This window comes from Dasypus novemcinctus, chromosome 21 (assembly GCF_030445035.2).
Source record: "Dasypus novemcinctus isolate mDasNov1 chromosome 21, mDasNov1.1.hap2, whole genome shotgun sequence".
NCBI classification, from domain to species: domain Eukaryota; kingdom Metazoa; phylum Chordata; class Mammalia; order Cingulata; family Dasypodidae; genus Dasypus; species Dasypus novemcinctus.
Genome location: NC_080693.1, coordinates 35,720,864 through 35,743,032, shown reverse-complemented (window position 1 = coordinate 35,743,032; position 22,169 = coordinate 35,720,864). Strand labels below are relative to the sequence as shown.

Here is a 22,169-nt window from a genome sequence, read left to right as displayed (position 1 = left end):
CCTCTCTGGGCCTCACCTGTTTACCTTTCAGCTTCCCTAGAGAAGTTCAGCTCTGAAGGGGTGAAGTGACAGCCAGAAGGAGGTATGTCATAGGAGCAAGGGTCAGGAAAGAGTAAAGTCCAGTTGATTGTCACAGGCATCTTTCATTCAATACACATTTCTTGAGTGCCTACTACATGCCAACACTGCTAGAAGCAGAGGGGACAAAGATGAATGCAACATGGTCCCCACCCTGGAGGAGCATATGGCTTAGCTGGAGGAAGACAGACATGCAAACTGAAAAATTATACAGTGTTAAGTGCTTTTACATAGATATCACCAAAGAGCTGGAGGAAGACAGAGAGGCTAAGTTGGGAGAGTGAGGGTAACGTGAACTAAGTAATGAGCCATAAACATGTTTATCCATCCCCTTATGTGCCCAAAAAGGACATGAAAAGGCATTTCAAATGCATGTACTGGAATAACACAAAAAACAAGTAAAAGAAGAAATAAATCTGGGTAGGAAAACTTAGGGTTAAAAAAAAAAGTGAGGAGTAAGAATATCATCCAAATTTTATGCCATAGAGTACTGTACATTTGCCTGTACTGGGACCCAAATTTGGGTCAGTTTCTTTTTGCAGAAAACACAAAAGGGATTGAAGTTATCAGCAGGAAGTTACCAAGTAAGGGGGTCAGGGAAAGGCATTTCTATGAGAGAAAACAGGAAGGACAACTGCCTGAAGTCACTGAAAGGCCTAGAGGATGGCAGGAAAGAAGATGGGGCTGAAAAGGTGAGTTAGACCAGATCAGGAAGAGCCTGCATGTCAAGCTAAGGCAACAGAGAACCAACAGAGCTATCTTCTCCTTCCTAGGTCACCTTACATTCCTGGATGTCTCAATTCTAGAAAACACTGAAAACTCACCCTCATTCTGGCTTTAAAAACAACAACAAAACCAAAAAAAACAAGGAGTGCAAGCTCTGTGTAAACAGGGAGGCAATGCTATTTAGGTCTAGTCATTGGCTGCTATGCCAGTTCCCAAACCCCAGGTGTTCCAAAGGCTACCATCTCCCGGCCCTATGCCTAACCCTTCCCTCTGCTCCCCTTCCCCCAGCCTCAGTGCTCCACATCAAGCTTCCTTAGAGGAGTTGTGTTCTGAAGGGGACTTCTGACAATGACAGCCCAGAGCAGGGGGTCCACAGAAGGAATGGTGGGAGAATAACGGAACTTCTGATTTTCAAAAAGACCAGAAATCCAGATTTTTATATGAAATCTTATTTTTTTTGTGTGTTATTATATCTAATTTTAAAATTTTAATTAAGAAAAAAAATACTATCCAAGTTCTTGTCTATTGGCTGACTGGGTATGACTCTGACTCAGAGCTGCTGGCCTCACGAATTCCACTGAAGTAAGTGGGCTACCATCTTCCTTTTGAAACATTTAAATTATACAGAGCTTCCTTATAATTGGGATTTTAAAAGAAATTTGTCTTCCTGCTTGTCATGTTATGTTTACACATATAGTATGAGTATTTAACACTACCAGGTGTTTATTCAAGACCAGCTGCTCCAGAGAGCTTGAAGTAACATGAGGAAGCAAACAGTTGCTCCAGCTTCCACTCCTTTCCCTGGAAACATGCATTCATTCAGAAATATTTACTGTGTCCCTACCCTGGGGACAGAGCAGTGACAAAATCCTTTTAATTCCTGAGCTTGATAATAGTATGAGAAAAAGTACACAATGCTTCTAGAATAAAAATTTTAAAAATTCTTGGAACTGCATAACACAAACAGTGGACCCTAAATTGAACCATGGACTATAGTTAATAGTACAATCATAATAAAAGTGCGCTTTCATCAATTGTAACAAATGTACACACCAATGTAAAGTGTTAATAATAGGGTGGTATATGAAAATCCTGCATTTTATGCAGGATTATTCTGTAAACCCACAACTTCTCTAATTAAAAAAATCATAAAAAAAAAAAAAGCACACAGTACAATGTGAAGGTGTAGGAGGATGACATCATTTATTTGGGTATAAGGGGCTACTGCCAACAAAAGCCTCTCTGAAAAAGTGACACTTAAGCCAAGACTCAAAGAATGTCCAAAAGTTTGTCAAATGAAGGAGGGTGGGAGGCACTGCCTGCTGAAGGACCAGCATGTGTGAAGATCAGGAGGTTATAAGAAATTTCACACATTCTAAGAACTGAAAGGCCAGTGTGGTGGAAACACCATGAGTGAGAGGAAGAGTGGATCAGGATGAGGCAAAGCAAGCTAGAACTGAATTCTGGAGGGCTCTGAAAGCCCCAGTAATGAGCTTGGATTTTATCATAAAGGTATTGGGCAGCCCGTGGATTCTCAGCAGAGTGACATAATCAGATTTGCATTTTAGAAAGATCATCTGGTTCAGGATGGAGAACAGAATGGAAGGAAGAAGAGGGTGTGGCCACACTTACTTTGTTCATCACTGTAACCCTAGCACCAAGTATGGTGCCTGCTCATAACTGGGACACAATAAATGTTTGTGGAATGAATTACTGTGGAAGCAGATAGGTCATTACAGCAACCAAGTCTTGAAACTGAATAAAAATGTTCCGATTTGAGATGTTTTGTAAGTCAAGTGGACCGGATTGATAATGGATTGATGGAATATGGGAGTGGGGGATACGTGAAAGGCATAATTCCCAGGTATCTTGCTTGAACCAACTGCATGGTTGGATGGAATACTTAATGAGAAGGATAAGACCGGAGAAGAGGTGTAGGGAGAGGGTTCACAGATATTCTCCCAAGTCCCACTACACACAAGTATCTGAGCATCTGAGGAACACCAGCCACATGGGCCCGGGCTGAGGTCCCTGAGGATGAGGCCGTGACACACCCTCCGCATCTCCGGCCCTCCCAGGGCCATGCTAGGCACCCATGAGCAGGAGCCATCAATGGGATATGGAGGAGGGGTACTGGGCACAAAGTTAGGAAGAACTGGGTGATGGAGCTGGCTCTACCTTTACTGTGTAAACTCCTTGAACTTAGCTGAGCCGCAGTTTTCCCTAAAAGATCGTAGCGAGCAGCAACGGATAGAGCTTCAGTCCCAAAGAGTCGGCAGGAATTCCCATGATTCTTTTGGTCTGGGACTGCCTTTTCTCTGGGCGCGACCCTAGCAAAGTCTACCCCCGACTCAGGAGCACTGAGCCAAACCCTGATCCCCCGACCCAAAGTCTCGGCCTACCTGACGGCCCCGGAGCTGCGCCGCGTCGCAACCCAGGATGCTATCCGCGGCAACATCAGCGGCTGCCACGGCTACAGAGGAGGTTTATCCAAAACGTCACTGCCTGACACCGGAAGGACTTACATCCGCTCGCCCCATAGAGCCTGCTGGGAAACAGAGGCCTGCGAGCTAAGGTGACTGCCTACAAGATCCAGAGGCCTTTGCGTCGGCAAGGTCGCCGGAAGTAGCTGTGGTCTCACTACGAAATACTTCGAGGAACTCATCCCTCCACCCCACTGGAGTGCGAGGCATGCCGGGCCTTGTAGGCTCTAGTGTCCTGGCCGGGAGGGCGGGGCCGCCGCTCCGGGTGGAGTTCGCAGGCGGAGGATGTGAGCTCATTCCCCGGGATTGCAGGCTGGAGGGCCCCTGCAGTCCAGGGGCAGCACGGAGTCGGCTCGCAACCGAACTGAGGAGACGCGACCCCGGGGACGGTGAGAGGCGGGCCTGCTTCTGCCCGGGGTAAGGGATGGATGGGTGTGGGACTAGAGCAAAGAGGGCCCCACCTGGTCCTGGCTCCACCCGGTGGGACGGCGTAGGGGAGCTAAAAGAGCACAAATTCTCCACGGGGGACCGGGGTCAGAGCCCGTCTCGGTTTCTCGGTAGTGAGGAAGACCCCACATTGGCCCCAGGAGATGTTGAGACTCTAAATTTCCCCAGGACTCTTTGGATGAAGCCTAAGATTCACACCCAGGATTCCTGCTAGACCCGCTCTTTCCAGCCAACATCGGTTTTCCATAGCCATCCCCCATGCGTGACGGATTCCTGGGTCCCTTTCAGGACTCCATCTCTTTCCACTTACTCGTCTTGGTAGTTTTCTCTTTATTCTGCACAGATTCCCATTAGCTTCACTGAGTGAGACGCGGATACGCCCCTTGCCCCAAGCTTCCCTAGATAATCCTTACACAAAGTCCGGAAGGAAGAGCACCGAAGCTAACAGTGGAAACTTCATTCCCGCTGGAATTATTTTCTGGGCGTCACCTGCCAGAGGGTTCCTGGAGCTCATTGGTCAGAGAGGAATCTGAACTGACGTCATCCAGGGGCTCAAAGGAATTGCTTTGTAGAAAAAGGAGCAGATTAGCTCTGGAGACTTTTGTCTTCCTCTAATGACAAAGGGTGAATTTATTCCTTTGGGATGGCGGAAGGAGGTAAAGTGATCTAACATTCAAGTGTTACTAATTGGGCCCTTCTTCACTCCCGGTCCCGCAGGCAGGTAGAAGAAGCTTTCCAACAAGCTGCCAAAGGAATTCAGTCCTATACACAGCACCCACTCTAGCCCTTCCTTGAATATTCTTCCCAGGAACCTACCTAAACCTTTTCATGGACAGTTTCAGTCTAACAAACCGAAATATATCAAATTAAAATGTGCATGGCATTGTGCTAAGCACCATTTGGGGAAACCAGTGCACTGCTTCTGGGTTGCACTTATTAGAGATGATGAGCAATGCTAAACTCCTGCATGTCATGCCATTTAAATAAGGTAATTCCACTTTTTTCTGTCTCCATTACTACCCCTGCAGTCCCAGCCATTACCATCTCTTGCTTCGACTACTGCTTCCTCCCATCTTTCCACTTCCTCTCTCACCTTGCACTCATCTCTTCACAGTAGCCAGAGTGTTCTTTTCAAAATTATGAACATATCACTCCCCTGCTTAAAACCCTCCAATGGATTCCCACTGAAATTAGTATATAACCCAAACTCTTTAATACAATCAGGACCCTGCCTTCCAGACCTTACATCAAACCAACTTCCCTCCTTTTTTAAATTTATTTCTCCTCACACCCTCATTGTTGGCACTTGCTCTCTGTTCATCTTGTTTCTTTATGAGGCACTGGGAACCGAACCTGGGACCTCCAATGTAGAAGGAAGGTGCCTAATCACTTGAGCAACCTCTGTTCCCTGCTTAGTTGTGTCACTTATTTATTATGTTTTTCTTGTGTCTCTTGTTGCATCATCTTGCCAGGCCTGCTCATCACGCCAGCTAACTGTCTTCTTTAGGAGGCACTGGGAACTAAGGACCAGGGACCTCCCGTGTGGTAGGCAGGAGCACAATCACTTGAGCCACATCCACTTCCCTCCCTTCTTCTTTTGATACACCAGCCATCTTATCTTTATTTCTGTTTGTCAAACTTGTTTCTAGCTGAGGAACTCTGCATTTGCTCTTCTGTTGTCTGGAATGCTCTTTTAGAATCTCAGCTAAATGTCCCCTTCCCAAAGAGGCTTTGCCTGGCCCCCTAATTTAGTGCCTCCACTTAATCACTCCCTTATCACTGTTTTATTATTTTTACTGTATCACTTTCTGAAATTGTCCCCTGCTTAGTTGTTTTCCTGTTTATTGTCTGTCTCCCACCACTAGAATATAAGCTGCATGAGGATATGCCTATTTTGTTCTCTTGTTTCCCCAGTGCCTGGCATATAGCGGACACACAAAGCTAATGTTTATTATTTTTATTCTTGTTAACATTACGGTGCTTCTTTGAACTCTTGAAGGCAAGGACAATATTTTTTCATCTCTCTGTCCCTACAGCTTAGCCTAGATGATTGACACTTAGTTACACTTAGTTTTTTTTTGCTGAATAAATTAAATGAGCTAATGTATATTAAATGCCTAGAATGGTACCTGGCACATAATATGCATGCAATGAATGTTAGCTTTTTTTTTTCCTTCAGTGAGTGAATTTTAGTGATTCTTTGGAAAGGAAAATAGAATCTATATCACAAGAAGTTATCAGTTAAATAGACCTGCCTTTTCCCTCCTTTACTTTCCTTGCTCCTCCTTCCTATGAATTCCTGTTAGTGTTTCGATTTCCACATCAATTCATTGTTTTTAGATTTACCATTGGGTTTTTGCTGGTCCTTTCTCCCCGTTCTTGCTGGAAGGGAAGAAGAGATAGGGCTGGGCCCCCTCTCAGAGAAAAGAAGCAAAATAGCCATCACGTAGTTGTTCTACCCTGAAAAATGGTGACAGTTGGGACAAGGTTGGTGCCAAGAAAAGGGAAGGTTAGGAAACCCCAGCTGGAGCTAGTGTAACCTCTTCCAAGAACCCTGTGGCTGGCTCCCTCCCACCTGGCTCACACCATTCATTCTGCTGCTTTAACTTTCTTTCCTAAAACCAGACCCCAACGGTACTCAGACCAAGCACTGCTCCTGAGTCTGAAATCTGTTAGAAAGGAGGTGCATCCTTGTCCCTCTGGCTCTTGGGGAACTCCTAGGCTGGCTGGATTCCCAGTAGGTTTGGCTGCAAGTCCAGGATCCTGAGAATCTGGCTGGTAGATCCCCAGGGTGAAGACTTCTGCTCTGTCCAGTCTGTTCCTCAGGCCCTCTTTGATTAGTTCCAGGGGCTTGCTCATCTATCTTGCCACCCAGAGCTGAGGCCAGTTTCATGGAGCTTGACTCAACCCTGACTCTGGGAGAGTATGCTCCCAGGCTTGTTCTTGGTACAATAAAGAACAGCACTTGTCTCGGGACTTGGCCTCTTCCAGGGAGTGCTTGGGCTTATCAAGAGGGAACCCCTGGAGGGTCAGTGTTACTGCCGTTGGTGTGGGCCCCTCTGGTTTAAAGGCTCTACTCTGCTGACTCCTCACTTCTCTCCCATCTCCTCACAGTGCCAAGGATATGAGGCTCTGGCCTCCCCTGGCCACTCACCTGTGACCCCCTCCACCACGGCGGAGCCTTCCAAGCCTACCTCCTGCCGTGTGGTAATCTACCTGCAGCGGGAGATGTCTGGGGATACCTGCCTGTGCCCAGCCTCAGGGGCCAAGCCCAAGCTAAGTGGCTTCAAGGGAGGAGGCCTGGGCAATAAGTATGTCCAGCTCAACGTGGGTGGCTCCCTGTACTACACCACTGTGCGGGCACTAACCCGGCATGACACTATGCTCAAGGCCATGTTCAGTGGGCGCATGGAAGTGCTGACCGATAAAGAAGGTGAGGTGTCTGGGCCCATTGGACAGGGTGAGAAAGGAGGGAGGAGTTCCTGAGGAAGTGACTTACTGAGCCTGGCAGATCTGAGATCTGGATTCAGTTTTCCTATTTACCTGGAGTCCTTAATAGAACTTCAGCATCCTGTAAAATTGTACATGGAATGATGTGTGTTTATGCATTTTTCCAGGGAGAAGGTCCATACATTTTTTAGATTATCTAGATTCTCTTAAGAACCATTGCATAGATCTGGGTGGAAGGGAAGCAGGGCCTGGTGGTTTCTGTGTTGCCAGGGGGCTGGCCTGACCGCTCCTGGGCCTGGAAGGCCTGTGTCTCCCACAGTTTGGACCAATTCTTGGTTTCAGGGAGAAAGATTGAGGCATATCCATGAGCCTGAGAGCCAGAAGCTTCATCCCCATTTCTATCACCATTGTTCCATGAGCCCTATGCCCGGTACCTCCTTTCACCACCAGCCACCAGGCTACCCAGGTGGGCCTTTAGCTGCTACCTAGTTCTGAGGCAACTGGAGGCAAGTAGTAATTCTCTGGGGTCTGGTCTGAATCCCTAGGCTGGATCCTCATAGACAGGTGTGGAAAACACTTTGGCACCATTTTGAATTACCTCCGAGATGACACCATCACCCTCCCTCAAAACCGGCAAGAGATCAAGGAACTGATGGCTGAAGCAAAATATTACCTCATTCAAGGGCTGGTGAACATGTGCCAGACTGCCCTGCAGGTACAGAACAGAGGTGGGGTGGATTGATGAGGTCGGGAGTCACCCTCTCCTTCAGGGACCTAAGGGTCCAGTTCCTGGAAGGCTCTGTGGGAGGTATGGTTGATGAATGCAAACCTATTTAAATCCAGCCAGGTGTTTCCCAGGCAGAGAGGCTGGAGGACTCAAGCAGGGAGATTGCTGGATTTGGGGTTTTCTAAAAATGGAGTTTGCTTCCCAATAAGCAGCTGGCTGTTTCTGTTGAATCTTCTTCTGAAGCCTCCTCACCAAGCAGGGAGTGGCCACGGCAGGGGTTATCAGTTATCTGATGGCTCCCTGGGTAGCCGGCTAGGCCTGGCAAGCAGTAATGCCAAAGATGTGCTCTCTTGCCTGTGTGTCCCCCAGGACAAAAAGGACTTCTACCAGCCTGTGTGTAACGTCCCCATCATCACATCCCTCAAGGAGGAAGAGAAGCTCATTGAAGCCTCCACCAAGGTACTGGGGCCTCTGAGGGCTATGGCGGGGCGGGAGGGGGGAGCCTGGCCCAGACCTCACTGTCTCCTCCCCTACAGCCTGTGGTAAAGCTGCTGTATAATAGAAGCAACAACAAGTATTCCTATACCAGGTAGGGTGTGGGTCTCTGGTGGGGGGTCATGGGGAGGGTCTGTAGAAGAGTCTGAAAGGGCTAAACAGCCAGAGCGGAAATAGGGCAGCTCTCCTGGCAGTGGATATTGGGCTGGGTTTTGGATTGGTTGCACTACAGAGAGAAAAACAGAGTTCCTCAGGGCAGAGGCATTTGGAACTTGGTGCAGGGCCCTGGTGTTCTCACAAGCATGATCAGGATGGGGAAGGGTATAGGGAAGCCAGTGGCTTCCTAAGCCAAACTTGTGCTTCACAGCTGGGCTGACTCTCCCTCTCCTCCCTGGGTCTCAGCAGGTCAGTTAGGTATACCCAGGTGGCTGCAGGCTCAGAGTCCCAGCCAACCCCACCCCATAACTCATTTTGGACAGGCACATTGCCAGTGTCACACTCACAGCAAGGGAAGGCATGTCCCCTTGCCAGGATATTAACAAATCTCCTCCTTTCTGGGCTTAATGAAAGACGACCTTCATCTCTCATTTCCTTCTGCTTTAACTCAAACCAACCCAATTCCTTTTCCTCACAGACTCCCCAATCCCGAGGGTACCCAGTGACCTTTTGTCTTCCTGTCCTCCTGGCATCTTGACTTTTCATTATTTCAGCATGGTGGGGGGGGGGGGGCGGTTTGCCCAAGCACCCTCCCTTGTACTAGAACCTCATTCCCAAGGCCTGCTGGCCATCATGACTTTTTCAGCAACTCTGATGATCACCTGCTGAAAAACATTGAGCTGTTTGACAAGCTGTCCCTGCGCTTCAACGGCCGTGTGCTCTTCATGAAGGATGTCATTGGCGACGAGATCTGCTGCTGGTCCTTCTATGGTCAGGGTCGCAAGCTGGCAGAGGTGTGCTGCACCTCCATCGTATATGCCACAGAGAAGAAGCAGACCAAGGTTGGGGGGCTTCCCTCTGCTCACGTGGGGCAGGACACACAGCAGCTGGGGAGGGGCCCAAGCAGTGCAGCACCACAAGGAGCAAAAAGTACACGCATTGTGCTTTCTTTCCCAAACATACCATGATGTTGCTGGGTGAGGACAAAAGCCAAAACAAGGGATTTGGAGAATGGAATGGGAACTGTTTGTTCCTGTTGGTGAGAGGCAGGGGCTGTTGACCAGCAGGGAGCAGCCAGGCACAGTGGGAAGAAGCAGGTCTTAGGAGTTGGCCTGATGAATTCTAGTTCTATTTACCAGTTTTCTAACTTTGGATAAGCTATTTAAACCACCTGGGCTTCACAGTTTCCTCATTTACAAACATACAAATAATAGTATAAATTTAACAGAGATATGAAAATGAATCTTAGTAGTGTGGTATAGTGGAAGTAAGTAGCTTGGGCTTTCATGTTAGACAGAATGCTGTTCCAGTCTCCATTCTGTCATCCATTAATTCAGTGTTCCTGGCCAACAGACTTAACCTCTCCCCTAACAGCTCAGTACCAGGAGTGTGTGAGGCAGTGGGCAGGTGGTAGTAGTTTCAGCTCCCAGACTGCACGCAGGAGGCACCCTCCCCTGAGAGTGGCTGCCTATCTAGAGTGTACATTAAAGAGACAGCAGGGATTTGCTGGGCTGTGGCAATTCATCTGAGGAAGAGATACATGGGTGTGAAGGCTCAAAGCAGCCAAGCTTTTGTAGCACCTTTGCCTCCAGTTAGGCGGCCTGCCAAGGGTCAGGGAAGGGCAGTAATGAACAACTAATCTGAGCAGCTGCTATTTGTATGTTTACTATGTGCCAGGCTCTCTGCTAAGCAATTTTATTGTTCATGTAATGTGCAAAACTCTCTGAGGTAGATAGTAACCATCATTTTATACATAAACTGGAACACTGAAAGGTTAAACTCAAGGTTCCTAGATAAGTGGTGGAGCTGTATTTATGCCTGGCCACAAGCCCAAATCCCTCACCTCTGTGCTTATGAGTCCACTGGGTCCTGGGTTGCAGAGGTGGGAGGCTGGACTAGGAGGTGGGTAGAATCTGTGTCAGTGGAGTACATCTCCTAACACCTCCTTTAGGAGGAGACCTGCCCTCCTTGTGAAAGTGTTGAGGTTTTGTAGAGCCAGCACAAGAGCCCTGACTTGCTGCTCCCTCTCTGGGAGAAAACCTTACTCAGTCTTCTTGTCCCTCTCACCCCAGGTGGAATTTCCAGAGGCTCGAATCTATGAGGAGACACTCAATGTCCTACTCTATGAGACCCCCCGAGTCCCTGACAACTCCTTGTTGGAGGCCACAAGCCGCAGCCGCAGTCAGGCGTCCCCCAGTGAAGACGAGGAGACCTTTGAACTACGGGACCGTGTCCGCCGCATCCATGTCAAGCGCTATAGCACTTATGATGACCGGCAGCTGGGCCACCAGTCTGCCCATCGGGACTGACAAAAATCTCAGGAAATAGGGACACAGGAGGCCATGGCTACCCTCCTATGGAACTCCACCCTATTGGCCATCCCACACTGCTGCTGGCTGGGTCTCTGCTTCAGTGCCAGAGGTGTGACAGGCCCTGCCTGGGAGGGGCATGTGCTCCCCAGAGTATGTCAAGGTGACTGAGTCCTGTTTGTTTGCTTGGCCTCTCCCTTCCTGCCTGACAGGGAGCAGTTTCTACCCCATTGGTGAATGGACTGGGTCATCCACCTCCTGCTAGGAACATTCTCCTGGGCCCTTTGCTGAGGGCTGCTTCCTCTCCTGAAGGGCTACCCCTTAGGCCTCAGCTAAGACCAATGGGGGAGAGGGTTCAGCCTGCAGGAAAGGAGGCTTCTGGTGATGTGGAAGCCATTTCTTAGAGAGTGGGACTCTTTTTTTCTAAGGTGTTTAATCACGGGCTTGGGTGAGTTTCATTTCTTAAAAATAATCTAGGGAATGAATAGTTTTAAGTTGAATTATGAAGGGACTAGGTGTTTCTGCCACCCTCCAGGGTATCAAGACCCTGGGTGAGGCAGAACTCTTGGCCCTTCTTATTGCCTTTGGGGTCTGTTTCTTTAAAGCACTTTGTAATTTTATGCACATTTTTATTCTGTCCTGTGTCTTCTTTTTCTGACTCTAGTCCATTCTTCCCTGTAGAATCAGTCTGAGGGGAGGGATAAAGAGGAAGCAATAAAAAAGCTCAGTTTTGACTATGCCAAGCAGCCAACCCAAAGAGCCCCAAGGAAGGGAGGATGCAGAAGTTGGGACCCGTGGTCCCAATGGCATCTCTGTGAGAAAAGACATTTAACCCACACATCTCAGGCACATAACACATAACTGAATTCTAGGGTGTACCATGACTGTTCTCATTTGGTTCTTTTGTCCTTACATACCCTCGGCCCTAAGGCATGCAGGCCTCACTTACTGTAAAGCCAAAGAGCCATTAGAGGGGCCAGGAGCTGCTCTGACCAGGAGTGAAGGACACAGCAGGAAAGCTGAGGCACCTAGGGGCACTGCATGGTGCTGGACCTGTGTGCTCATCTGCTAAGGGCAGCCCTTGCAAAGAAGTGGCATGTACTTAGCTGTACATAACCTCCTGGCCTGTCCATGCAGTCAGCTATAGGTGCCCTTGCTTGACGGGGGAGCCTTAACCACCCTTTGCAGGCCCTCTTTGTACCTTTCTTGCTGGGTAGCTTGGCCATGGGAAGGCTAAGCACCAGCTCTTGCACCAGGTTTGAATTCCTCTCCAGGGCTTTAGTTTTCATAACCTTTGGTTTGGCTTAGAGCTTGGAAGGCAGCTTATCTGAATTCTTTTCCAGAAGAATGCCTTCAGGGACAGACTGTTCAGCCAGCCTAACAAAACAGCAGTATTTCAGTATCCTCTCTCCTTGGGACAGGGCATAAGTTGTCAAGTTTATCCCTCTTGATTATTCTTACTATAGCTAAGAGGCTGCTAATGGCTGACTCCACAGAGCCTATGGCAAATGCCAGGCCCTCACAAGGACAGGAGATGACATGATGGGGAAGATGTGGGACTCCTTAATCAAGCATTTTACATTTAAGTGGCAGTCATGAATGTACAAACAAGGTGCCCAGGACCAGGTACCTTGGTGTTCAGCTAATAACAGTTCTTCCAGCTCTCACTGGAGTAATAAGATGAAGACAAATCTGTTTCTTTAGCTGAATTCAGGCTTTGGCTTTATGGCTTTCCCACAGAGACTGGAATGTTTCAGCCTGAGGCCCCTGGCCTATTTCCTCAGCTGCCCTCCTGAAGCCCTTTAGTACTTAAACCCCAACTCCCCACTGAGGTATTTTAGTGCTTGTCCTTCGGCCTCTCCATCCCCTTCAGCCTGCACTTACTTTGACATTCAGATCCTCAGTTATCTCAGCAGCAACTAATCTTTCCTTCAGAGAAAGCACAATAGTCTAGGGCTCTGGGCACTTCTCTTTTCTGGTCAAGATATCTTCTCGGTCTTAAGAAAAATACTAACATTGAATTCACCAAATTTATCTTATTTTCTTTAATCAGACTTTGTGGCTCAAGAGTTGGGGGCAGGGGTTTCAAGGTTTTCCAGTCCCATTCAGAAAGTCCCATTGGCTGTCTTGAATATTTTAATGCTGAGCAGCCCAAATATAAAACATGGATGAAGGTCAAACCTTCCTGTCAGTGTCTGAGAAAATTCCAGCTGCTCTCAACATACCAGTACTGGGTTTTTTAATTTGGTATCTTGACCCAGGTCTGCCAGAAGAATGGCACAGATCCTGGCATAAGAGAATGTTTCCTTTATCATGTAACTATAACACTTTTTTCGGCTTAGGTCATGGAAGCAAACACTAATTTCTAATAAAATTGCGTTACACTGCAGTGGTACCAAGCCGTGTTTACAGTGATTACAGCTTGGCCAGCTTGCTGCCCTGGGCTTAGTTCCTGTATTTCTATTCACCACCTGCCCTTGCGTTCTAGTGAGGTCCAGGCCAACTGGACTTGGTTGCCCTGCCACCCGGGCTCCCCCTGGTGGAGGATTAAGGACAACACTAAAAATATTAATTCAAGGATAAAACTACCTCAGCTTAACAACCACTGCAGCAGTGGTGGAATAGGACACCTTCAATCCTACTCTACACATCTATGTCTAGAACTTTTTAAGAACCCTAAGAATAGGGCAAAGATGTAGCACAACTCCCATCGGGCCCCTAGAAATCAGAGAAGCTCAGAAGCTAGCTTGGCTTGGTCACCATTGTGGTCTGGGTACCTGACAGAAGGTCATGCTCCTGGCTGGCAAGCTTGTCTCATTCCTCTGACCCTGGTGCTGGCATCTTTACTTGGCAGAGGTAGAAAAGAGAAAAAAAGGGTCCAGCTCCTACCCCACTAGGTGAGGCACAGTGACCCTGGGAAGACATCCAGCCAGTCCCATACCCCAGCGGGGGTGGAGGGGAGTTCCCTTGAAGGCCAGGAAGGTCAGGCCAAAAAGGGAGCCTGAGACCCCAGGGGCAGAAATGGCAAGGGTGGCCAGGCATGCACTGGTTTATTTGACCAAACCTCACCTTCCAAACAACTTGTGTGACAGGCCAGGAAACTCCTTCAGGCCTGTGGCAGCTGAGCACAAAAGTTCCTAATGGAAAGGTTTGCAGGAACACAGTGTAGGCAGGGCTTACTGTGAGGCCAGCCCTAGAGGAGTCCTACATGGGTCTTCCCTCTTAAAAAACCCACCATCAAATGGGGCACACGATGAAGAGACCCACTGTGGCCCACGATGGGGAGAGAGAAGAGTTCTGCAGCAATAATGGGATGAAAGTTCTCCTTCAGAGGGGCCGAGGCACACAGGGCCTCAGCTGGCCTACCAGTGAAGGCCTGAGGGGGGTGTCTTCTCATCTTTATTGCTTTCCAGAGAGAAGGGAGGGATCCGGACATCAAAATGGGAGCCATCGGGCCTCTCAAAGCGGAACGTGCCCCTGTAGGTCAGAGAGAAGCTGGTTTAGAGGGAGGCAGGACTGAGGACCTGCTAGGGATTGGAAGTCTCATGCCATCAGCTCCAGAACCACAGGGAGGATGAGATAGGCTTGGGTTCTGTTCTGTCCAGCAAATGACAAAATGACACTCGTCCAGGGACCCATGAAAAGCAACAGCTTAACAGCCCCTCCCTGTCTTCCATGAAAAGAAACAGCTCTCCTGATTCAGATGCACACTGCATAAGCCACCCAACTGAACTTTCCAGGCTAAGGGGTAAAACAGCTAGAGAAAAAAAAACAACTACTGGGCAACTCAGTGTAGCATCAAATCAACCCATCTCTCTGGCTAAGTCCTTGGTCCACAAATGACAAGGAAAGGGAAAACAGGCAATCATAAAAAAACAGACAAGTCTGTTACAACAATGAATAACAGAGAAGGGTCCATCTTAGCACATAACTTGGCCAAGAGTTAGGCCCCAGCACTTTTCTGGTCTGCAGCTTTTGTCTGGGGAGTTGAACCACCCCTGCCTCAGCACATGCTCACGTACCACATGTGCCCACTGGAAGCTTGAAGGGAGACATGGCTGCTGTACTGGAACGCAGGCTGCTCCTTGGATAACACTGGCTCCTGTGAGGGTTCAGGGAAAATGGGTTAGGCCAGGTCCCAGGGCCACATGCTTACACCAGTTCACTGGGAATGGATGTCCCCTCGCCAGCCTCTGCAAGGCACTATAGGGCATGCTCATGACTGCCTCCCAGGACCTCCCGCAGCATGGTCCAATGACCTTGTATCTATTAATCTGACTCTGGGAAAGACTGTATCAGACCAAATGTCAGAGGGCACCAGGAAAGGACACAAGGCCCAGGACCTACTCCTTAAAATCCCCCTTCCAGTGCTGTCAAGGAAAGGAGACATTTGCTGAATGCCCAATGGCCAGGCACCATGCCAGGTGCTCTGCAAACCTTTGCTGATTTAATTCTCCTGGTGATCATAAGGTAACAAGTTTGGTCCCTATTTTAGCAATAAGAAACTGAGACTTTGGCGAAATAACTTGCCCAAAATTATGCACCTAGTAAATAACAAAGCCAGAATTTGAACCCAGATGATCTAACCAAAGCCCTGTTCTTATTCACCTTATCACCCTGCATCCCTAAGGCCCTGCTAACTTGGATAAATGTTTGCTGAATGTGTCCCCTGGCACCAAGACTTCCAGTAGATTTATTTCACAGGAGGCAAGTTAGGGTAGTACAGGAATTGCAAAATCAACTGTCCTCAAGGACCAGCAGAGGATGTACACTGTAAGGAGGCAGAGATAGGACAATTGGGAGAGGTGGGGAGTGTGTGCCCACCACCAAAGGCATTCAAATCCAGAGCTTTTAAAACACATCATATAGGTCAACAAAACTCTACCTTCCTTGGTGGTAGGAAAAAAAAACACAAGCTTTGGTGTCAGTTCACTTGGATTTAAATCTAGGCCCTGCCACCACTAGCTAAGAGACCATGGGCTAGTGATTTACCTTCTCAGATTCACTCTCTTCAACTGTGAAATGAGTTGTAGGAAAACTGTCTCACAGGATTGTTGCACGCAATGCATAAAACAAAGTCCATAAAGCATATAAAACGTTTCTAACCCCAAATGGCCCAATGTGTTTCTACAATGAGCCCCTGCCCCTAACCACAGAGCAGGAGGAATCATGCACTAAGCCCCCAGGCCTGCTCAGCAGGACCAGAAGCTGGGCTTGAGGGCCAGGGTACTCACCCTGCCCACCACCCCGCGGCCTCTCACTGTCTCCAAGGTGCCGGACAGGCTGAATATCCTCCAGTGCCGCTCCCGGAGCTGCACCACGTCACTGTCCAGGTTCTCCAAGCGGATGCAGTAGCGCCACTATAGGGGATGGGAGAGAGTTTGTGTCAGAGAAATTAAACCATGAGCTAGCCCGCCCAGAATTCCAGGGAGACCAAAGGCAAGAAAGGCTGACACCTGCACTGCGCAGCCTCCACCCGGCCAGGTCCACTCTCCCACCTCCCACCTAACCCCCCAGACACTGCCTAGCTCCCCTCCTCCACCCCGAGGGAGACACTCACCCAGTAGACGTGGGAATTCTGGGCTTCCTGAGGGTGGGGGGGACACAAAGAATTTCAGTTCCAGAGGGTAGGACCAAGTCTGTTCCAATCACACCTCTCCAGTGGAGCAGGATTATTCCAGAAAGGTTGCAGAGATAGCAAAGCTGACTCTTTCCCACAAGCCTAAAGGGTGGCAGCCTCCTCTGGACCCATCCCTGGCCTCCCTCCTCATCGTGTCAAAATTGCCAACAGAGCTGAATGGCAACCAAAATCAGTTCCTAGGCTCTTTCTCACTACCCTCCATGCCAAGCCTACGCCCTCCCACTGGTGGCCCAGGATGCTGCCTCCTCTTCCCCCTCAGCCCTCCTTTATTGCAATACTTTGTATGCAGTACGCTGGTTTCCCCCACTATCCTGAGCTGCTGGAAAGTAGAAACAGTGTTTCATTTATATTTGTATACCTAGGACCCAGCTTATAGCCAGGCAGGAAACAGCCCGACAAATGTTCGATGAATGCATAAAAAGGGAGAAGAGCAACCTACACTGACTTAACAAGTTTGTGTACATTCTTTATATATGTGGCTCCCTTTGAGCCGAAAGGGAAGAGTCAGCCTGGAGAAGTCATTGCTGGATCCAGTGAGAGGGACCAGCATCCATGGGTTTCCCTCATCTAGGTGTCAGCCACTGCCAAAAGGCTGCTCAACCCCCACCTAGTACATGCAGAACCCCCAGGGACATGGTTTAAATTGAGAACCCACCCCAGCAATCAAGTTGGAGACATCACACAGAATCTGGGAGTCTACCCCTGAGGAAAGGGGCGCAGGCTAGGCACATACCCGCATGCCCATGTAGAAGGGGATGACAGTGACACGGATGTTCTCGGTGGTTTCCCGGTGAACATCAGAGAGCTCCAGCCAGGGGTGATTTTTCTCCTGCCAGGCCCGTAGTGTCTCCCGAGCCACAAATGGGGGTGCTAGAGCAAGAGACAACTGGTCAGCCCAGGGCAGAGTCCACGGCATTGCAACCAGGCTCTGCTTGTGGGGCACTCTCCAGTTGCCCCTCCTAGGAAACCCTTCCCAGTGGTGGCCCAAATGAATAGGATGCCCAAAAATGAAGCAAAAAGCATAGCCTGGAAAAAAGCACAGAGATCCCTACCAAGAATAAGCCCTGAGGAGGTAGTGTGATATCATGAGAAGAGAACTGGACTAGGAATTAGGAGTCCTGGCTTTTAGACCTGGCTCTACCACCAACTAGCAACCATGAGCCACTTCTCCCTGAGCGTCCATTGCCAGGAGGAGATATCAGCCCTCTATCTGACAAGTCTAATGGAAAGGCTGAATAAGGTGGCAGAAAAAGAACTTTGCAATTATTTCTATAACGCTGTTTTTGATGAATGGGCCCTCACATTCCGGCTTCTCTTCTTGTGCTAGATTACCTTTAGTCTGGTCATACAGAAGAAACCTTTCAAAGAGCTCATGCTGGATGGGAACCTGATCAGTGGAGGTGTAGGGGAGGATGTCTTCATGGCTGACATAGTCCAGGCCTGGCACAGAGAAGCAAAGGGAAACTCATAAAGAAGAGGAAGAATGGTGCTGAGAGAAACAGACAACCTTGGCATCACTCCTCTCAGCATCTAGAATTCCTCCCAGTGATGAAAGGACATCAGAAAGGCATCAGAATCCTCTCCCTGACACGCACCAGACCCCTTAGCAAAGGCACTGTTCAGATGCTAACCACTCACCTGGGATGGCATAGAGGGCCCGACTGTCATCGTGGTTGGCCAGGAAGGTCACAGCCTCTGTCTGAGATCTCTGAGACTAAGGCAAGAAGGAAGTCAGGGGTATTCCTGGCCACTGTCCAGTACCAAGGGCTTGGGACCCACTGCTGATCTGGGCTCTATTTGACCTTTCTCCCTTCCTTCAATCCCATCAGGGTTCAGGCCTTTCCCCTGCAGAGGAACCCCAGGCCCATTCACCTTGCTTACTTACTATATGTGGACAGTCTCGAGCATCAATCAGCACCTGATAGTAAGTGTGAGTTTTGCCTTTCACCTCCTTAGAGCCATGGCCAGCAGGGTTCTCCGCTCTGTGGAACGAGAGAAGCCAAAGATCACCCCAAGAAAAAAGGGAACAGTGGTTGCCCAGCTCCCTACCACTTCCCTTGCCTAAGCAGAACTATGCCTGCTTTGCAGAGGCTTTTTTTTCCATTTGATTTTAATTTTTTCTATTTCTCTCCCCTTCCCCTCCCCCCCAGTTGTCTGTGTCTATTTGCTGCGTGTTCTTCTTTGTCTGCTTCTGTTATTGTCAGCGGCATGGGAATCCGTGTTTCTTTTTTTGTTGTGTCATTTTCTTGTGTCAGCTCTGTGTGTGGCACCATTCCTGGGCAGGCTGAACTTTCTTTCGCGCTGGGTGTCTCTCCTTACAAGGCGACTCCTTGCGCGTGGGGCTACCCTATGCAGGGACACCCCTGCGTGACAGAGCACTCCTTGGGCGTATCAGCACTGCGCATGGGCCAGCTTTACACAGATCAAGGAGGCCTGGGGTTTGAACCGCGGACCTCCCATGTGGTAGACAGACGCCCTAACCACTGGACCAAGTCCACTTCCCTGCAGAGGCTTTAGTGGCTCCCCAGGCAGAGGCAAACAATGGAGCATGTAAGACCCATGGCACAGAATCACCATTTGCCTTACTCTCTGGATGTCTCTTGGAAGAAGGGAGCTATGTTGAGAAAATCAAAATGCTCCTCAGACCCCTGAGCCAGAGGACCCCATGCTTCTCATGTCCCAGGGGTTTTTTGTGATCAATTAATGGAGCTGGGCCTTTAAAAGAAAAAAAAAAAAAGGTATTCCAGCAATGATATGAGATTAAGGGAAAGATTCTAACTGAATATCAAGAGACTAGTCTTCCAAATGCTCTCTGACTGTTCAGAGTAGATGGAAGATATCCTGGGGAGGCCTGAAGGAACTCTCTGGCTTAAGACTATCCCTGGCACTCAGCATCTTTATCACCATGGGTAATAGTGCCAGAGAAGTACTCTGGGGCTGTTCCCAAGGCCCAAGAGGATGCTTTCTTCACCCATGGGACCCCAACTGCGTAGGTTTGCCATCTTTTCAGGCCATGAGTCAGGTCTCCTCTTGAGGATACTGTAAGGCACAATGACAGGGTAACTTACTTTTCTGGAGCTGCAGAAGCCACATCCCGGTCATACAGTCTCGCCTGCCAGGGAAACAGGACAACGCCTCGGTAGCCAAAAACACTATGAAGGAAAAGCTGGGAGGAAAGGGAGGTGCCAAGTGAGTCTGCTATCCAGCAACTACACCCAGATGGGGCTGGGACACAAGACACAGGTGGAGGTAATGCCAGCTCAAGCTCTTGCCACTCTACTCTCCAACTCTGTGATCCACCCAGACTATCTTCACTCCATTCCTCCCTCTCTGCCTGGAACATGCTTACCCTCCTTTTCACCTGGATGATTTCTAGTCACCTTTTAGGTCACGGCTTAGACATCACTTCCTCTAGAAGATTTCCCTGACCTGCCTTCCTCCACTTAGCACAGAGTATAACCATTGACCATTTGCATCTTTATTCCTTTCTAGACTGTAAACTCCATGAAGGCAAGAACCATGTCTACCTTGCTTTCTGATTTAATCCCAATGCACAATGCCCAGTCCACTGGAGGCAGACCAACAAAAAAATCTTACTAAACAAAAAGCCCTCCTTACCTACAAGGGTCCTAAACGTATCTCAGTGGACCTGGCCCAAAGCTGATACAGAGAAAAAGCCTCAGAGCTTACCACACTGCAATTAGTTCAACTTTGACAAAGCAACAAAGGCTTGCTTTTCTGAAAGCTCCCTCCCCTGGCTTCCCACCATCCACTATGTGAGAGGACTCTTCAATGTCTTGGCTCTGTTCTTACTACAGTCCAAACCATCTCTCTGGCCACATTCACTTGGAATGAGACCCCACTGACACACCCAGTGCATTCAAATCCAGGCATACAGATACCTTGTCTTGAAAATGTTGAGGTTCTGGTCTGGCACCAAACACCAAGGCAGAAAAAGTAACATTCAGGCCTGTGACCAAATCTAACTCCTTTCGGATGCAAAAAAAATACCTTGGAAATGAAAGGGAAGCCAGTCCAGCACTCACCTGACCAGTCTCATATTTTCCATTCTGTTTTGGCACCTCAAACACACCAACTGTCTCCAAAACTTTGCCCTCTGCTCGGTTTCTGATTAGGAGGGAAAAGAATAAGAAACTGAAAAGCTAAGAAGGCAAGGGTATTTATATACCAGCAAAAGCTACTTACTAGGTTACAGAGGGGCCAGGGCATTGAGAGAGAAGGTTCGGGGCAGCTGGGACGGGCTAAAGTAGGTAAGGGTCCTGCCAAACTACTATACCCTAGAGCTTCTGACTTTCCTCCTTTAGGTCCAGTCACACGCCCCTCCTTGGTGAAGACCTCCCTGATATCCCAGTATTAGAACGGCTCCCAGATCACTTATTCTTTCTTCACTCTCAGCATTCCTCATACCCTGTTTAAATGTTTCCCTTACCCCCATTTCTCCCCTAACTCACCCTGCTGACCTCCCACAGCATTTTAACTGTCCCTCCTACCTCGCATTTCAGTTACTTGTGTCCACGTCTCATCCCCATTAGAGACTATAAATTCCCTGGAAGCAATACCTGTACTCTCCTTCAGAGCCTAGCATGTAAATATGTTATAATTCTGCATCCATCTCCCCCTTCTAAACTGCAGAAATCATCTCTAGATTTCCTACTATTATCGCCTGCACAGCACCTACTATCTTCCACTACAATTTTTGTTCAGAGTCTACATCAATGTTCACAGGGGTCTTAAATCGCAAATAACTATCACTTTTCCCCAAAATCAGTTTCTAATCTCAGTCACTTAAAGGTCAGCTCTCCCAGTCACCTCCCACACCACCCCCAAACTGACCAGCATGCAGCATCCCCAGAGACATTACTCTCACTCTCTCCACAGCCTCGAATCCCTTCTCCAAGTCAAAGAGACCCAGTCACACTGAAACCTGGGACACAAGCAGGGCCTAGACCCAAGAGTCCAAAGTTTCCCGCCTCCTTGTATCTTTCAGAGACCCTGACCCATTCCGGAGGCTGGGGGTTCAAGCCAAAGCCTTGGGGCTGAATTAAATGGTTCGCGGATCCCCAACCAGGGAAGCAGGATTCACTCTAAGAGGGTTACTAGTTGCCCCTCAGAGCTCGGCACCACACTCCCCAGCTGCTGCACAACCCAGGGCTCGCTCCTTCTCTGCTCCTGGCACACATCCCAGGCGGCGCAAGTCGGCGCCCTGCTCGGGACCCTCTCCCGGGTCGAACTCCAATCACCCTCGGCGGGCCCCAATCACGGCCAGCCTCCTGGCCTCCTTACTGTCCCGAACACTGCTCCCTGGGCTCCAAGCCAGATCCCCGAGCCCCCTTGTTCTGTCCCTCACCGGGATGAGAGGTGCCTCCGCGTAGTCGCGGTCGCCGCTAGGGGAAGGGCCCCGGTTCCACCCGCCGCACAAAGCGGCCTCGGCCCCCGGGCTCCGGTCAGCGACCGGGACCACCAGCGGCTGCTCACGGCCAGGGCCCGCCGGGCCGCAAAGCCCGCCATGTCCCGCCCGAGCAGGCGCTGGGCTGCTGACACAAGGCCCGACCTGCGGCCGGGCGGCGTCCCGCCCCCGCCCCACACTGCCCCGCGCCGCGTCCCCGCCCCCTTGGCGCTCTGCCCGGCCTCTCCCA

At 49.3% G+C, this 22,169-nt stretch overlaps 3 protein-coding genes across 10 annotated transcripts in view; 1 reads left to right on the top strand and 2 right to left on the bottom strand.

Annotated features, from left to right (window-relative positions):
- The window catches only part of IFT20 (intraflagellar transport 20), a 108,933-nt gene extending 105,557 nt beyond the window's left edge, over nt 1-3,376 (bottom strand). For 5 of the 7 annotated variants that reach the window (XR_011646823.1, XR_011646824.1, XR_011646825.1 and 2 more), the window contains exon 1: nt 3,207-3,376. The gene's annotated coding sequence lies outside the window, so the exon portion shown is untranslated. Of the gene's footprint in view, nt 1-16 lie in introns of all 7 variants that reach the window. The other 2 variants (XM_071210475.1, XM_071210474.1) reach the window with 1 other exon arrangement.
- A 131-nt stretch (nt 3,377-3,507) lies between these two features.
- On the top strand, nt 3,508-13,260 carry TNFAIP1 (TNF alpha induced protein 1). Of its 2 annotated transcripts, none has more exons than XM_004449959.5 (7): nt 3,508-3,704; nt 6,849-7,167; nt 7,730-7,899; nt 8,281-8,370; nt 8,448-8,500; nt 9,209-9,404; nt 10,635-13,260. In XM_004449959.5, exons 2-7 carry the CDS (start codon nt 6,963-6,965, stop codon nt 10,869-10,871), a joined length of 951 nt encoding a protein of 316 aa, XP_004450016.1. In that variant the 5' UTR covers nt 3,508-3,704; nt 6,849-6,962; the 3' UTR covers nt 10,872-13,260. The 2 variants fall into 2 exon arrangements, with proteins under 2 accessions (XP_004450016.1, XP_004450015.1); XM_004449958.4 differs by having other exon boundaries at nt 3,517-3,676.
- Nucleotides 13,261-13,904: 644 nt separating this feature from the next.
- POLDIP2 (DNA polymerase delta interacting protein 2) lies at nt 13,905-22,138 on the bottom strand. Its single transcript, XM_058283810.2, has 11 exons — nt 21,881-22,138; nt 20,559-20,640; nt 19,581-19,678; nt 18,398-18,494; nt 18,151-18,226; nt 17,845-17,952; nt 17,246-17,382; nt 16,432-16,458; nt 16,106-16,231; nt 14,894-14,973; nt 13,905-14,348 (listed from the first exon to the last, which is right to left on the bottom strand). The coding sequence occupies exons 1-11, from the start codon at nt 22,039-22,041 to the stop codon at nt 14,234-14,236; spliced, it is 1,107 nt and encodes a 368-aa protein (XP_058139793.1). The 5' UTR covers nt 22,042-22,138; the 3' UTR covers nt 13,905-14,233.
- Nucleotides 22,139-22,169: the final 31 nt, after the last annotated feature.

Coding starts and splice junctions, on each gene's coding strand:
- TNFAIP1 (XM_004449959.5), top strand. CDS start 6,963: ATGTCTGGGGATACCTGCCTGTGCCCAGCCTCAGGGGCCAAGCCCAAG. Junction 7,900..8,280: donor TGTGCCAGACTGCCCTGCAG/GTACAGAACAGA, acceptor TGTGTCCCCCAG/GACAAAAAGGACTTCTACCA. Junction 8,501..9,208: donor AACAAGTATTCCTATACCAG/GTAGGGTGTGGG, acceptor TGACTTTTTCAG/CAACTCTGATGATCACCTGC.
- POLDIP2 (XM_058283810.2), bottom strand. CDS start 22,041: ATGGCGGGCTTTGCGGCCCGGCGGGCCCTGGCCGTGAGCAGCCGCTGG. Junction 20,641..21,880: donor CGGAGGCACCTCTCATCCCG/GTGAGGGACAGA, acceptor CCTCCTAATCAG/AAACCGAGCAGAGGGCAAAG. Junction 19,679..20,558: donor GAAAATATGAGACTGGTCAG/GTGAGTGCTGGA, acceptor CTTTCCTCCCAG/CTTTTCCTTCATAGTGTTTT.